This window comes from Frieseomelitta varia, unplaced genomic scaffold, assembly GCF_011392965.1.
Source record: "Frieseomelitta varia isolate USP_RPSP 00005682 unplaced genomic scaffold, Fvar_1.2 scaffold_135, whole genome shotgun sequence".
In the NCBI taxonomy this organism is placed as follows: domain Eukaryota; kingdom Metazoa; phylum Arthropoda; class Insecta; order Hymenoptera; family Apidae; genus Frieseomelitta; species Frieseomelitta varia.
The window spans coordinates 229090-246275 of record NW_025109028.1 but is presented as its reverse complement, the minus strand read 5'-3'; the positions used below and the strand labels follow the sequence as shown (position 1 = coordinate 246275).

The window sequence follows — 17186 nt, the reverse complement described above, 5'->3', positions numbered from 1 at the left end:
TACTAATCAGTTCAGTCGCATAAAAATTACTTAAAAATCGTACAAGAAAAGGGAAAAAACTTGGAAATGTGAAACGCAGTGTCCGATGGAAACAATTTCTCAAGAGGTAGTCGGCGTAACCAACGTTCTTAATACTTCTTCGAGATGCCTCTTACACCCGTAACCCCTTCCTCCCCTGGCATGATACAATAGTAGCCTTGCTGTTGTAATTACAGGACGAAACGGGGCATTTCTCTGCACTTTCGCCTCGCGTAATCTCGTTCGCTGTGATTATTAGTTAAATGCGAAAATCGCTTTAAGCGAATGCCGGATAGCAGCGTTTAATCCTCGGCAATCCGAATTCACCTCCCGGGCACAGGCAACGTCAGGCAAGTTGCGGTTCAAACACACTTGCCGAGACGCACGTGAGTGTTGTCTGTTAACATTGCTCGCGGATTACAGGTCGATGCAACATTTTACAACAAGCTCCGGGATTATAGGGAACAGCACGCCTCGGGACCGATTGTTTCCCGGTGTATTTAATAATTTTTCCTTGTTCTTTTACGTCGCGTTGTAATATCGATAGGAAGTGATGTCGCGATGGATGTTTAGAACGAGAGGGAAACGATTCACTGAAAGGAAATGTAGATAGACGTAGAAGACATAGAAATTTCAGCAGTTATCGTTAAGTATTTTTTTTTTTTTTTTTTCAATTTACGACTCGACCTTCGAAGTAGATTTCGATTATTTGTGAAGAAGAATTTACAGAACGTAACGTGTGATCGTTCGTATTAATTTAATCATCAACTATGTAATTACGTAACTGTATTATATTTTTATAGAATTATATTATATATTTTTTTTATATTACGACTGTAATTATAATTGCATCATAATTAATTATGTATATTATACATATATATAACATACGTAATTTTATAATTACAATTATATTGTATAATTTATACAGTTCATATGTTTCTCGAAATAATAAATCAGTCTTCTCAGTCGATCCAAACGATACCTAAAAATTAATAAGTGTAAAGGAAGTGTTTTAATGTCTTATTGTTACAGGTATCATTACATCGTATTATTAATAAAATATTATATTAATACAGACATTAATACGAAATCTTGCGATGGCCGTAATATATTAATAAAAAAAAATTTCCCTATGCTACTTTACCGACGAACTAAGAGAGTGAACCTGAATTTGATCGAATAAAATTGTTCTTCATACTGCGTTGGCCTTCATATTACTTGGTGATGACACACAGTCATCCGTGGTCTCAGAGTCATAATCGTTCGCATAAAAACTAGCACCGCTGGCAAGCCATTGTGCGAAACAAAAGGACAACGAAACTATGTTAGTAAGATATTTATCGTGCGTCTAATAGAGGCAAGACATCTCGTGGCATTTCCGGACAGGAAAGGGTAGCAATTAGTTTCAAAGTTAGATTAGTCCGTGTAGTCGTGCGTGAGACGTACGTATATACACGTAATAAGGATTTCATTAATTACTCATTTCGCGGTGCGGAAACTTGTCTCAATGCGATTTACTAGATGAAACGTCGATCACAGTCAGTTTGTGGCCAATGTCCACAGTTTTCGACGAATCTCGAGTAGATTATTATTATTTTATTTTATTATTATGAAGAGTAGATTATCATTTTATTTTATTATTACAAAGAATAGATTATTATTGTTTTATTTTATTGTTATTACAAAGAATAGATTATTATTATTTTATTTTATTATAAACAGTAGATTATTATTATTTTACTTTATTTTATTATTTTATTTTATTGTTACGAAGAGTAGATTATTATTATTTTATTTTATTATTACAAAGAGTAGATTATTATTTTATTTTATTATTATAAAGAGTACATTATTATTATTTTATTTTATTGTTACAAAGAATAGATTATTATTATTTTATTTTATTATTATAAAGAGTACATTATTATTATTTTATTTTATTATTATAAAAAGTAGAATATTATTTTTATTTATTATTATAAAGAGTAGATTATTATTATTTTATTTTATTATTATTCAAGAAATACTTGTTATTTCAAAGCGACTTCATGATATTAAGATTTCAGTTTATTTTCTTCTGGTTATGTCATCGTGTCGTTTACCAAGTTTAGGGATAAAGAAAAAAAAAACTACAGAAGTTTCTAACAGATCTCATTAATAAGACAATAAAACACTCGTTCCATATTTATCTTCATAAAACTACTTAGCACAATTGTGGTTCAATTGAGTTCAGTAAATTTGGTTCACTCTCACTCTCGGTTAAATGTCTGAGAACGTTTTAGCGTTTTTCTCTTTTTCTAGGTAATTTTACAATTTCTTTTACCCAGAATTTCTTTCATTTATTGGAGAAAGAGATTAAAGTTGATCGTAGATATTTAATTAATTAATTAAATTTCGAGTCTAACAATTATCACATAATTATTTCAATTAAATCAATCAGTACTCTTATACATGCATGAGATACGATAGCGGAGCGATAAATTGAAATGAAATTTTCAATATATGACCAATTATTCTTATTAGCAGTATCTGCTTGTTTTTTTTTTTTTTTTATGATGGATTTATTGAATGCAGATTTAATCCAAGTTCAAAATTTCTATTTCTATTTTTTACAGTTACCATTTTTCTTACTTAGATTATTATTTTTAATTTTTGATATCGAAGTTACAATAATTCCAATAATTTTTTATGTAAAATATTTAATTTTTCATTACGTAATTAATTCAATTTTATTACTTTTAATTGTAATATTGTTAACATCAATTATAGAATGAACATTTACTTCTATATATAAGTATTAATATATTCAATATAATATGTATATATATTACTAATATTACTATTATTATATATATAATGTTATTATTAATAATAATTTACATTACCATTTTATTACTTATATATATATACATATTACTATACATACACATATTACTATTATTATTTATATATATATATATATATATATAAAATGTTATTATTAATAATAATTTACATTACCATTTTATTACTTATATATATATATATATATATATATACATATTACTATACATACACATATTACTATTATTATTTATATATATATATATAAAATGTTGTTATTAATAATAATTTACATTACCATTTTATTACTTATACAGTAATTAAATAAGAATCTCTAACAATTTATTTTTAAATTAAAATGTAACAATTGCCTCACATTCACTTCGTCTCCTCTCGAAAATTAAACACAGCCGAGGAACCACACCAACTCGTTCGTTCGCGCGTGCGCGGACACGGCGGTCGGCGTCGAGACGGTCATAAATTACCTTCTAATCTGGAATTATTTATACGGAGCCGCAAGGTGTGCAGTCGGTGTGCGTCTGGCGTGGACGTTGCGGACAGGTGCGAACGATCTGATGAAAAGGCGCGTGGGTGATAGTCGGCTCTGCGTGTTCCAGTTTTCTTGATTGTCCGCGATGGGCGCACAGGTGCGAACGGCAGGTATCCGACGCGATAAGGAATGGAGAACGCCTGCGTTCGATTCTTTATCGCGAGCTGCGCCGCGGATAGTTTTATTCACTCGCGACTGTCGGACGAACGGATTATTCATTCGAATGATTGATACTCGGAATTTGCATACGAACGAATGTATGATACGCGATAATTGTAACGAATGGGCTGTTTCATTGGAATAATGAGCCGATCGATCGTTCGTTTGATCGACACTCCTTTCTTTCGAATTATCATTCATCTCGATCACGTCCGTGTCGTCTGATCGATATGCAGAAATTAATCGAAATTAACCTCCCCGGTCGATGACGTAAATGCGATCTTTGTCTTGGAAAATTATCCACTAACCGGTGGAGTAACTCTTACAGTTGAAATCGAGCTCGTTTGAATAGTATCGCAGAAAATTTAAAATAATGTAAAATTATTCTGTAGAAATGTTAAAATAATATTAACGAGAAATGGAAACTGAATTACCTTTCTTTGAATTAATATCCTCGAAATAAATTTACTCGATTCTTACTGACACAGCTTACTGACTTAGAAAATCAGTCGTTGAACTTTGAATTCAGATTTTAATTACTATTGAAATCATTTTTTGAAAGGAACTTGTACAGTTGCTTGATAAATGAAATAAACAGAGACGAAGGTTATTTCCTCAGACTAAAAATGCATGCGACAAAGATTTATTTCTCAGAATAAAACGTGCTTTGATTTATAATAAAATTGTAACACTACAACTAGCGACTAAAGTATCAGAGAAAAGCTAGAATGCAAGGAATAAAAGGGAAATTTATGATACAACAAAGAACACAAACTTCTGTTCTTGTATTGATCTTTCAACTGAACTTGTATTGATCTTTCAAATCTCAAAAAAAATGTAACGTTCTGTATCTGCAGAACTGTATCGAAAAAAATTATAGTGCGAGGAATAGGAAGAAATTTATAATACAACAAAGAGCGCAAACTTCTATTTGTATATTTTACAAAAATCATTCAAATGGTTATTTTACAAAAATCATTCAAGGTGGTTATAAATCCGCTGATAAATTACTTGGAAAAAAAAAAAGAAATTATCAAATTATTAAATTGGCCGTTTTTGACCGTTTTGGCAGTTCTAATGTTAAACGACAAATTGTTAATGCGAGAAATGTTAATGAAAATTCGTTTAATACAATTTAATTATATCGTTCAACGAGCTACTTTCCAAACTTTCAACACTCAGGCGCCCGTTAATTCGCACGTCCGGGAATCAAGCTTGCGTGCACGACACCTGCACACCTGCGTATCGCATCTGTGTAATCCAATTTGAAATTGCACACAGCCAGAAGACACGGTAACACGCGACGATACGCGTATGACAATGTGCGAGCTCATGAATGATTTATAAACGAGTTCACGCGACGGCGTCGAGTATGCTCGAGGGCTCGATTCTCCTTTTTATTTCCTCTATCTTTTACTGACACGATGAAATTTGTCCGCTCCGCGATTTACAGAGAACTCGCTTACACGTTAACGATGACTTTTAACGCGTCGGTTTCTTTTTTTTTTTATTGAACTAGGCTGGAATTTTCGATGAGAGTCTGAATCACGATTGATCGTCCGACCGTGGATAATTGTAAGTTTCGATCAATTTCCTCGATCAATTTCTGTCGAGCGGAGAAAGACTCTCGAGCGTGGAGACTCTGCTGCGAGAATACACGGTAATTGGAAAATGATAATTCATGTGAAACTCTTTGTGACGCTGACAGCGTGTCCAAATATATCTGGCTTTAACCACTTACGATTGATTGCGGACCGTAACGAGTGACCAAGCCGTACACAAGAATTCGACGCTTTCTCTTTGAACTCATCGGTATGATATCACTGTAGCTAGAAATGATTAAGAAGTAGTAAATTTATGTTACTTTATTTTACCTGAGTTGTATTTATAAATATACTTAAAACTGAGAGAATATTATAATTTTGGAACAAAAAGTTCTCGACGTGCGTTAAAAGTGTTTGTAAGTGATAATTGTTAAAGGATACATTGCCAGCGATTTTTTTATGAAATGATGATGCCGTGTCATATCGCGCATAATTTCACAAAGATGTACGTACACATTGCGTAACGTGTGACGTGCGCTAACAATAAATTATTACGTGAACAGAGTGTGAAAAACTATCGCGGTTGCACGTGCGCGTCGCTGCGGTTCTCACGAAAGAATTACAAAAATAATCGTACGTGTTATTGATTAAATGTTGCAAAGACCAGAGTAAATAGCTGTACTGCAGAGTGGACAAGCTAAATGGAATCACCTAAATATCTCCGTTATTTTTTAATTGTACGAAAAGATCTTCTGGGGAGGAAACTGCACTGTTTCAAGTGACGAATGTAATGCTGGAAATGATCACTTATTTACGAGATCTCGAGGTCATCGTTACTTTTTTTCTTTTGCGATTAACTTGTATTTATTTTTGAATATTCTTTCGAATGACTCTTGAAAATAAATATAGGTTAATCGCAAAAAAAAACCACGTAAATAAATGATCATTACGTTTGTCTCGTAAAATAGTGCAACTTTTTCCTCAGAAGTATTTTCGTACAACAAAAAATAGTGGGGATATGTAGATGATCTAGCTGGATCATCCTGTATATGTAACACATTTATACAGTTTAACGCAATTAGAATGGAATGACTTACGAAAGACTGAGCGTTGATTCACCAAAGACCAACAAATCATTCTTTCAAATCAATTTACAATCATAGAATTATCATCATTCTTGCGGCATTCTTTTACTTGATGATTCCGAAAAAATAATTTTGGGATTAAATATAAATTTATTATTAAATTAAAAATTTAAATGTAAATTAAAATAATTTAATTTTAAAAAAGTATAATAAATTATACTTGAATTAAATCTATAAATTAAATAAAAATTTAAATTTAAGTATAATAATATATTTTTCAAATATAAATTTAGAATCCCGTATTTTCAACACTAGAACTACCGATAATTAAAACATAAAATTTCCATCAGAGAAAAATAGAGAAACTTTATAATAATACAATGTCTGTAAGCTTCCATTTGTATATTTTGCAAAAAATTATTTAAATCTTTAAAAATACAGTGTTACTACGTCTATAAAATATCCAATAGAAATTATAGATTGGTCATTTTGACCACTTTAGCAGTTCTTAATGTTAATAGAGGAAAATGATTTTAATCAAGGAAATTCCAAGAATGTTTCTTCTTCTTTGTCTTCTTTGTGCATTGCCTCGGTCATAAATTATTTCCCGGCACTTTTCACGGTTTCATGATTGTGCTGTCCAAACTGTCAACGAATTTCTCTCTATTTTATCTTCCGATCCTGACCGTCGCCTGTAAACAGTTACTTTCGTTTCTTCGTAGATCATGCAGTCTCAATTGGCGTCGGCACCGGATAGCGGAACGTTGCTCGCCGACGAGGCTCTGGATGGTTCCGGAAGCGGTGACAGGCCAATATGGAGGAAGAAGGGCAGAGGAGAGGAAATCGACAACGACGACGAGGATGTACATGGCTACGGCCCTGACGACGAGGAAGCGTCTGGATCAGGAATGGGCCCTACCACACCAGGTACGGAATCAATTCCTCTCTACTATCGTTTTTTTTTTTTTTTTTTTTTTTTTTTTAACGTTTATTTCGAATTTTTCGTAAACTCGCCAATTTTTGCCGAGAACAAATGTAACTCGCATTTAAAGCGATTCTTTTAATTTTTTCTCTGACGCGTGTATGTTATACAATAACCAACCACCTGTTGCACGCATAATTGTCAGACTGCGGACTTTTATGCATTTTATCGGGACAAGTTTGAACGTATGAAATACCGCAAAAATATATAAAATATCCAAAGCGCTTTCTATAACATTTGACACGCGAAACAAGATCCTATCTTTTTCCCTTTTTCAATCGTATTCTCGAAAATATGAATTTGCATAAAAATTCGCGGTCCGATAACTGCAACGATGCATGTTTATGTTCTCATTTGATCATCTTGCACTATAGTATCGAAGTCATAATATTTTTTAAAATCTTCTATCTTCGATAGTATCGAAATTATAATATATAAGTCGTAATATTTTTTATATGTCTTATAATATATAAGTCGTAATATTTTTTGTATGTCTTATATTGTATTTTATAATACGTATTAATATTATACGTAGGTCATATTTATCACTTATTTATGACTTATATATATAGGTCATATTTGTCACTTATTTGTGACTTATATATTATTATTATGTATTAATATATAGGTCATATTTGTGACTTATATATTATTTATATTATTTTATAACATGTATTAATATATAGGTCATATTAGTGACTTATATATTAGTATTTTATAACATGTATTAATATATAGGTCATATTTGTGACTTATATATTATTTCATAATATATAAGTCATAATAAGTCATAATATTTTTTAAAATTTCCCATCTTCAATAATATAGTATCGAAGTCGAAATATTTTTTAAAATTTTCCATCTATAGAAATATATCCATTTTTTAAAATTATCTTCGCGGAAATACAAAATTGTACAGCCTATCAATCACTACAGTTACCCCGTAACTGTACGTGATAATTTGCGGATCAATTCTTGAAATTCTCTGCAATTTTTCCGCACAAACGAAAGAGTCAAATACCACGCCGCGTATTTATATCACAAATCTGCATTTGACACGTTACGAATTAATTGTCGTTGCAGACCCGATGCTGAAGACGAACCACGAGAACACAATCGCAGGCGGCACATCGAGGATCCTGCTGTCGTCGGTGACCATAATGGCGATCGCCTGTGCGCCGTTGATCGCCTAAGTCGAGCGAAATCCGGCGTGAGAGTAGGGTACGACAACAATTTCGACGACCCACGACCACCTAGAAAAACAAGACGTAGACAAACGATTTTTGGGTGCCCGCGTCGGCGAACAGGATGATCCTGCTCGACACGAGGGTGATCAATCCGAAATCCTCCTTACGGATCTTACGAATCTGCTTTATAGGTATTTATCAGGTGCCGCCTGAACGAGTGATCGATGTGCGTCGGCCGAATCGTACGAAGAGAGACACTGTGTGTTGTTTCGTATCGAGGGATTCGCGAGTAAGACTTTCCGAGATCGTTCTCGACGTGATCCAGCATTATTCGAGCACTATACGCGCGAGCTGGGTAGTTCTTTTCTTTTTCTTTCTTTTTTCTTTCTTTCTTTCTTTCGCCGAAAGATCGTTCCACGCGTGGAAATAGTAGGATAGCTGTAGAAAGGAGAGTTCCTTGGTCTTCGAGGATCGCAAATTGGGAAACTGTCCGGAAGAGATCGTTACTGAGAGAGATGAAAACTGTTTCGCGGGCAGAATTAAAACGTCGAGGCTGGTATCGGATTGTTCGTGTGCGACGAGAGAATGAGAAGAAGAATAAAAAAAGAAGGCCTCTTGTTTCACGGGTCATTCAGTGAGAATGACATCACGCTTGCGACTTAGCGATAGAAGATTTCTTCGAATGGGGCGAGCATCTTCTTTCTTTTTTTTTCGCGGTGAATTTCCATTCAGACGCGAAAACTTCAAGGAATAATCTTCGCCCGCGTCTGCATCTGCGGAAAGTATGGGGTTTGATAATAACGGATGACTAACTTTACCTTACACCGTGCAAGCGTCACTCGGACAGAACTTTCTGTCAAGCGTTTAAAAAAGATCAACGAAGAACATTCGTCGTGCTTCGTATGCGACAAAACGTGAAAAGGAGGAACACGACACTGATTCTCAGAGTTGTCGGAGAATTACTCACGCTGTTGCGTGCTTCTCTCTCGCCGAAATGAGAAAAAGAAGAAAAGAAACCGAACGAGAGATCAAGCTGCTGCAACCTCGAGCAATAATCGTCACACACTTCACCACGCTGTGAACGCTTTCTCCGATTCTTCGGCGAAGAAACGCAACGTCGTCTCGCGTCGTGCGACTTGGAGACGAGATCAAAGTGTCTTTCCTCTCCCGAAGGCGTCGAAGCAAAGGTTTTCGTCAGCAATAAGCGCTTCTCGTGGCTTTTAGACGAGCCACGTTGACTAGCCCAACCGTTGGTGCCTCGCGACGCCTTTTTTTTTTTTTTTTTTCGTCGCTAGACGTCGATACACGGACTAATCACGGGGGGCTAAAATCCCCTTCTCCCCCCGTATCGCGTGTGCATGCCATATATCGAAGCCAAACTGCCAGGAAAAAAAAAAAAGAAAAGAAAAAAAAAAAGAAACGCCAGCTACGCGGTCTACCAAGTTCGCACGAATGTAATAGTTGCGGATAGGACACGAAATAGGAGTGCTTGACACGCTGCGAGCGATCGTACGAGAGCGTATCAATGACTTTTTTGACGATGGTGGGCGTCACACTACGTATGGCTTGACTTTGCTTGGTTAACGCAGAAATATTAACACGCACAAATAAAACAAACGGGAATGTCTGTCGACATTCGATGGTGCAATCGTGTCGAAACATATTCTACGTGTAACATACGTTATATATAATTTCAACTAACGATCATTCAAATAAATAGATTTATACAATTGTATGATTCTGTCCAAACAGAGATCGACGAGTTAATTTCTGAGAGGAGAGTGTCCCGTGTCTTTCGAGCAGTTGTAAGAAAAATCGAAAGAAAGTCTGAGATCAGTCGTATCGGCGACTGTTACTGAGAAAGGGGAAGTGTTAAAGCAATAGAATTGTACAATTAATTTATAAAACCTTTACGATGGTAGTTCCGAATAAGTAATACGTACCTCTTGCACGCAACGCAACGCCATTTCGAACATTTTTCGCCGGGAGTGCGTCAGATTAACCACTTGCGCTGGCAACTGCGGACCATAACGAGTGACCAAACTGTACACAGTAATTTCGCTCGGCTATGATATCGCTGGAATAAAAACCGATTGGGAGGTAATAAATTTATTGTTTGTTTCGCCTGTTTTGTTTCACTTTAAATATACTGCTGAAATAAGCTGAGAAAACATTGCAATTCTGGGGCAAAAGAAGAAATTCTCGACGCGCGTGGCGCGTCATTCCAGCGCAAGAGGTTAAAGGATCGTACGATCGACTGGACAGTCGAGCGAATCAAGGACTCCTCCATTGGGCTAGGTCGTTGAGAAGGAACTCGGGGGTGCCTACTCGAATTGAAGTTTGCCGCGAAAGCGCGGCGAACCACGTCCAGTTTTCCGCGAGAACGAAACATCCAGCGCGCGATTCGACGGTATCTGAGAAAGCGAAACTCGGAAGATCGGAGCACGCTAGGATTTCGAAAAAAAAGTAATGATGAAAAAGCATTTTAATTCGTTGAAGACCATGCGACTGGTTTGGCCAAACATTTTAATTCCTTTGAACCTTGTATTTTTTTTTTTTTTTTTTTTGTTTTTCGTAGCTCCGAATAAGTTGATTGAAAGAAATTGCAAATATAATGTATCAGTCGACGATTAACGACGAGTTAAGCAAACATGTATAAATATTTGATATTTCCAAGCATCGAAATTACGCTCGATCCGTCTCGAAACGAAAACCTCCGAGTTATGGAAAGAATTACTTTTGTCTAGAGAGAGAGAAGGATGCCCCGAACTTCCGGGCGCGAGCGTAGACGTTACAGTTGTTGTCGAGCATTCTGTTTCTTTGGTCCTCGACGTGCTGAAAATTGTTCGTAATCAGTGCCATAATTCTTTTCGTCCGCGTTCGCCTCGTAGAAACACAGATAGTCGTCCATGTTGTGTCTCACTTGGTTATCTCAAATTCCACGCGTATCGCTTGTTTCCTCGGTCTTATCTTTGCTGTTTGTTGTACGTTTACATTTAGATATTGTGTCAAGTGCCAAAAAGCAAACAAACGTAAAAAGAGAGATGAAGAAAAAAAAAAAATCCCGAGGCGAGAGTGCAAGTTCCTCGATATGAAGCGAACGCTTTTTAGACGTCTGATCGTGCGCTTCGTGGCGGATCCTAGATTTTGGCGGTTTGCTTTCCGGACGGAAGGAGGAAAATTGAAAAAAAAAAATAAAAACAGAAGGAGCGAAAAAGAAAGGACGTAGGCTAATTAATAAGAAAGTAAGAAAGAGCTACGATAGAAGGTGAGTGTGTAACCTCGTATGCGGCCGCACTGATTTTGTACATTTGATTTTTCGGATCTTTGAGGGTTAGTGCCTTTTTGAATATCTCCAGCCGTGACGTCGTGTTATCATCTCATCAGCCCGACAGAAGCAACGCAAGAAAGGGAGAGAGAAAGAAAGAGAAAGAATATGTGTGTGTGTGTGTGTGTGTGTGTGAGAGAGAACCATCGATATAAATACGGACTGTACAGGGCATTCATTGCTAAAGAGAACGATGCGTGAACGTACGAGCTTCTTTTCCTTCTTTTTCTTTTGTTATTTTTTTTAATGTCTATGGAAAAGATTCGGTTTAACCTCTTACCTAACGATTTCCTTTCGGATTTCTTTCGATTCTTAGACGATCGCGATGCTCTCTCGAAGCGATCTATTCTGAAATTTCGTAGAATATTATAAATTGTGAACGGTGGAGTGGTAAATTGTAATGTACATTCGGATCTCATTCATTCGATAAGTATTTCGTCTAAAGAAAAAAAAAAAAAGAAACAGAAAAAAATGAGAGCCTTAGTTATTACAATTAGTTAGGATCGCGTGTAATCTGTTAATTTAAACGGATTAAAACTTAAATTTCCAAATTTCGTGGGACTACGATCGTATTTCCTGCTCTCAGATCGAGTGATTACAATTTATTCTGTATTTTTTAACGTTCGGTAATTTCTGCTTGCTTCTTCTTTTTAATATCGCGATGCTCGTGCCACAAAATGTCGATTCGTGGCTCGACGTTTTACGAGGCAAGAGGTTAATCTCGAATGTCGCGCGAGTGAACGAAATCGGAAGACAATTTTTTGGGGGTTCGTTCGAGGGTGAAATCAAATTTCTTTCGGGAGAACTCGCGAGCTCTCGATCGTGTGTTGGATAAGGTCCAGACTGCGCGTCGTTCGAAGAGTAGACGACTTTTGGATCGAAAGGCTTTTCTCTTTCTATCAACTACCGCGTAGCGTAATCCCGTCTAAGGTTAATTGTAAGAGAAACAATAGGCGATACGCGGGAGAAACTAGCCCATCGTATCCAAGCGCAGATAAGACACGAGCTGTGTAACATTTTCTGAGCGAATTTCTTCGCGCGAACTGCCATTCATTGATCATTTCATCGATACTCTTGCACTTTCTTCCAGAGATTAATATATCCGGATGTTTCTCTCTTTTTTTTTTTCTTTTTTTTCTTTTTTGTTAAACAAGCACGAAAGGGAGCAACGTTCAACGAGAACTCGATTCAACGAATCGAACACAGAAGTAACTGATAACCTGATTGAGAACCTTCGTTTCACATCGAACGATCCGACATTGACAGAATCGCTTGAAAGTACGCCGAGGCGATTTCTCACAATCGGGGGATTCGTTGTGACGAAATTTCTAGTACCGAGAGTGATCCGTGGCGATTGTTGAAAGTAAATTTCGACGGTAATATCTTCCGAAAGAAACGGATGGGGGACATTTTCACGTTTTCGCTACGCTTACTGCCACGAATGACAGTAAGACGTAAGACAGCGTTTTTCCTCGATTTTCTTTTTCTTTCTCTTTTCAAGGTTTTAGAATTAATCAGACGGCCAACGCTCGACAATTCGGAATTCAATCTAGCACTGTTCAATCTAGGGTAAATCACTGTTAGAATTTAGCATTGTAATTCTACGCTCGGCGAGATATCCGCATGTCGGGTCGTATTTAAGGCGAGATTCCCTACGAAAGTCTCGAACGAGGCACGTTTTATGTTCTCACGTTGTGATTTTCGATCGCCGCCAGACATAATCGTATGAAAAGAAAACGGTTACACGTTCACGTGCGTGTTCGCGCGACACTTTTCGATCGCGGGCGTAATTAATTATTAACTAACGTTTAACGGCACGCGAAATTATCGCATATGTACGAAGTGGACGGAGGAAGTGGCCTTACATTCGATTCCTTCGATTCGCGTTGCTTCGCTTGCCAGTTTGTCAAAGCATTCGTGGACGACTGTGAACTTGCTCTTTGTAGTTGTACACGTTTTTCGTGATGCTGCGCTGAATGAAAAGAAGAAGAAGAAGAAGAAGAAGAAGAAGAAGAAGAAGAAGAAGAAGAAACGGCTGGATAAAAGTGTTATATTTGAAACAAACAAACTGTGTCGAACACTTGGACTTTCTGGCTCGATCGACGCCGTTAACGAAATTTAGAAAAATTCATTCCTCGTGAATGAAAGCGGAGAGAAACGGACCAGCACCGGGCCATTCACAACGAACGTATTGTGCTCGTTTAAATTGGCTCGTTGAACGTTTGAATAGCACCGATGATGAATTTAATTAAAAGCGATACACATTAACCGGCGCAGCCGTGCATCCAGCTGGCGCGTGTCGTTCTTCGTGCTCGGCCACGTTAGAAAGTTGGAGACGAGAGCAAGAAACACATTTGGTTAACGCATTCGCGATCGGCGACTGTAAAACCAAGACGTTTAACTATTAACGTTCCCTATAATTTCCAAAACTGTCTGTAACAACCGAGCAAGAGGTTCTGCCATTTGTATGAATATTGCGTGAACATTATGTAGAAAATATTACTTCTCGAATTGTACCGGCGCATCGCTGCTTGTGTCACTGTTCTATTCACAATCACAGAAAGCGCACAAAATTATCTCCTTCCATAGTAGGCGTTGCTTCTTTCAAATAACCAACGCGCGAGGAAACTAACGTAACAAAAATTTGAAAACGAAGATACTGATAATTTTGATTAAAAAAGAAAAAAAAAGAAAAAAAAGAAAAGGAACCAACGGGTGACGAATGGTCAATTTCGAACCATGTAATGTTTTATGTAAAACTTGATACTGCTGTATCAATTATATTCAGCGATATTATTGTAGCCTGGAATTTATTGTTCACTTATTTATCGAATGTTCGTATATTTATCAGACGAATGAAAGTTACATTCGGCCATGCGGTGTGATATTATTATAGGTTTACTCCTTTAAATAAACATATTACAAGATTTAACAAGAAACTGTGACAGTAACTGTTTATTTTAATTAATGTGCAACAAGATCTTTATGACGTTGATTCTCAACAACCGAGATTACAATACATATATATATTTCCCGCTATTTGATTTTCTTCGTACTTCATTCAATCGTAATCAACGTCGCCGCTGTTGAACTTGTTTTTTGAAAATACGCGCGCCGCCGCAACGTGTAACTCGCAGAGGCGCCAATTTTGAATTGAAAGCGTTGGACTACGATCGCCAGCTGAAGAATTTGAAATGACACAGGAGCACTATTATCGGCCGCGGATGTGTGTTAATACGTACGTACGATGTCTCGTCTCTCTAATTACGCAGTCTGGACGTGTCGCCTCTGTGTCATAGTAATCTCGCGGTACAAGCAAACCGCGTAAATCGCACAAATTTCAGGCCTAATTCAATGTTTCTCGCGTTGCACAGTTAATCACGGTGTTACGCTCGCCAGACTGCACGCGCGCAACACCGTGAAAAAAAAAGAAAAGAAAAAAAAAGAAAAAAACAGAACAAAACGCAACTGTCTGAACCCGTTTCCTCGCTGCGTGAAAATAAGATTCGCCAGGCTGTTAAACGCGCCCACGCTGTTAACGAGAGGAGAATTAAAAATGGAATTGGTCGCACGAGGAAGTAATTTACATGAAATCGCAGTCGTGTAATGTGATTAACGGCGGGCGAAGAGCCGCGCGCGGGGCGGACTCATTCGCGCGAGAGCGTTAACGAGTTTGCTCGAAATTGCCGAGTTTAATTAATCGGGATAAACACGCACGCGCGACCGGCAATTTATTATCGCTCGAGAAACATTTCCAGCCTAAGGAGTCCGGGGGAGAGGCGGTCACGTTTTAGCGAACGCCGGCCAATTGACCCGCCGCCATTGTTTAACCCTTTGTATCTTAATAACCGTTTCTAACAGCTAGCTCGGGTCAACTAGCCGTCAGACGTTGGAGCGAAGAACTACATCTACTTTTTAATCTGCTCTAGCTAACTCACCGCGGACGCCCCATTTCCTTTATTTTTTTTTTTTTTTCCTCTCTCTCTCTCTTCGCCGAAAAATTGTAGAATCATTTCACGCGCGAACCAATCTCCATCGGTGGATGGAAAAGGAAAAAAAAAAAAAAAAAAAGAAAAAAGAAAACACAGCTTCGAGGTGGTAATTCAGACGTTTATTAATTTACGTTTCGCTCGGATGTTCGATGAACAGGATCGACGGGCAGAGTCGCGCGATTAAAACGGGCTTAACTTTTGAAACGTGAGCTTGGCGCGTACGTGGGAGATATATATGTGCCAGTCTATCGTGGCTTTCAACGTTTGAAACGTCTGGCGCCATCGGAAACATCGGAACGTCCGAGGCGGAGGCAAAGGTTTGAAAAATTACCGCGGGAGTTTCATTAAACGCGTACGTCGCCGCGAGTGAATTAAACTGTTAAACTGTTTCTGACGACTAGGTTTCAGCAGTCTGTCTGTATCTCACGCGCGCTCGGTCAATCGTCCGACTTTTCTCTCTCTCTCTCTCTCGTTTATCACGCGATATTTCGATCGAGAGTCGACGATTCAATAAAACTAAAACTTGCAGGAAGCAGGAAGTTGGGTGATTTTGAGAGCTTGATGCGAGATTTTCAAGACGTTTCTCTAAAAAAACGAAAAAATAAAAGTGATCGTGGAATTTGTTCCCCTCGGAGCAAATTGATTTATATCGACGGCGGATGAATCGTCGACCAGAGGAGTTTCGATCGTCTTGAAAACTTTCAACCAAACATTATTAACAACAGAATTCACAACGAAAAAAAAAGGGGACTTGATCATTTTCTCTGTGAAAATGAAAATTTTCGTGTCGAAGCGTGCGAGATACGTCGTAAATAGCTTTGTAATGTTAACGTAACATTTAGACGAATTGTTCGTTCTTTAATATATATTGTACGAAATTAAGTTATTCGCAACGTTTCCTATTGTACGTTGTATGTTGAATTTTATAGATCCTGTAAAAATAAATTAAATACTACATCTGCGAACTGCAAAACGATCTTTTTGATATGAAATGTGATACAAGAGGTGTTTATTGTTGCACTCTGACCTACAGTTGCGCATCGGAATACATGTAAATCGTTTCTCACGGCAAATGAGATGTTTGGAAGTGTTTCACTCGGAGAATAAAAGAAAAGAAAGAAAAAAAAAAATATATATATATATATATATATCGAACGACATTTAAACAATCATAAACGGCGTTGTTTGTACGACGAAAGTAGTAAAAAGAGAGTTACGAAGAGGAAGCGACCGAAATTGATGTTATAATCTATCTAGCAATTACGATAAATGTGTTAATACAGTAGTTAATATAATAAATTATATAACACTGCCTCAGTATGCAACTGACGTTAAATACGGCCCAACTAACGACTGTACAACAGCTTACTAACAATCCACCATTCATAAGCACCTTTAACCATCTTCGTCGTCCAGGTTTTTGCATCAAGTTTACACCAACACTGGAATCACCAAAAGTGGTCAAAATGATCAATTTATAATTTCTGTCAGACATTCTTTTGTAGAGACGAAACA

General features: G+C 37.1%; 1 protein-coding gene across 1 annotated transcript in view; it reads left to right on the top strand.

The window, feature by feature from the left end:
* LOC122531075 (division abnormally delayed protein) overlaps positions 1–15065 on the top strand; it is a 227246-nt gene extending 212181 nt beyond the window's left edge. The window contains exons 7-8 of the mRNA XM_043658657.1: positions 6905–7109; positions 8248–15065. Of these exons, the coding sequence (XP_043514592.1) occupies positions 6905–7109; positions 8248–8357 (315 nt within the window). The 3' untranslated portion in view covers positions 8358–15065. The remainder of the gene's footprint in view (positions 1–6904; positions 7110–8247) is intronic.
* The last annotated feature ends 2121 nt before the right edge of the window (positions 15066–17186 follow it).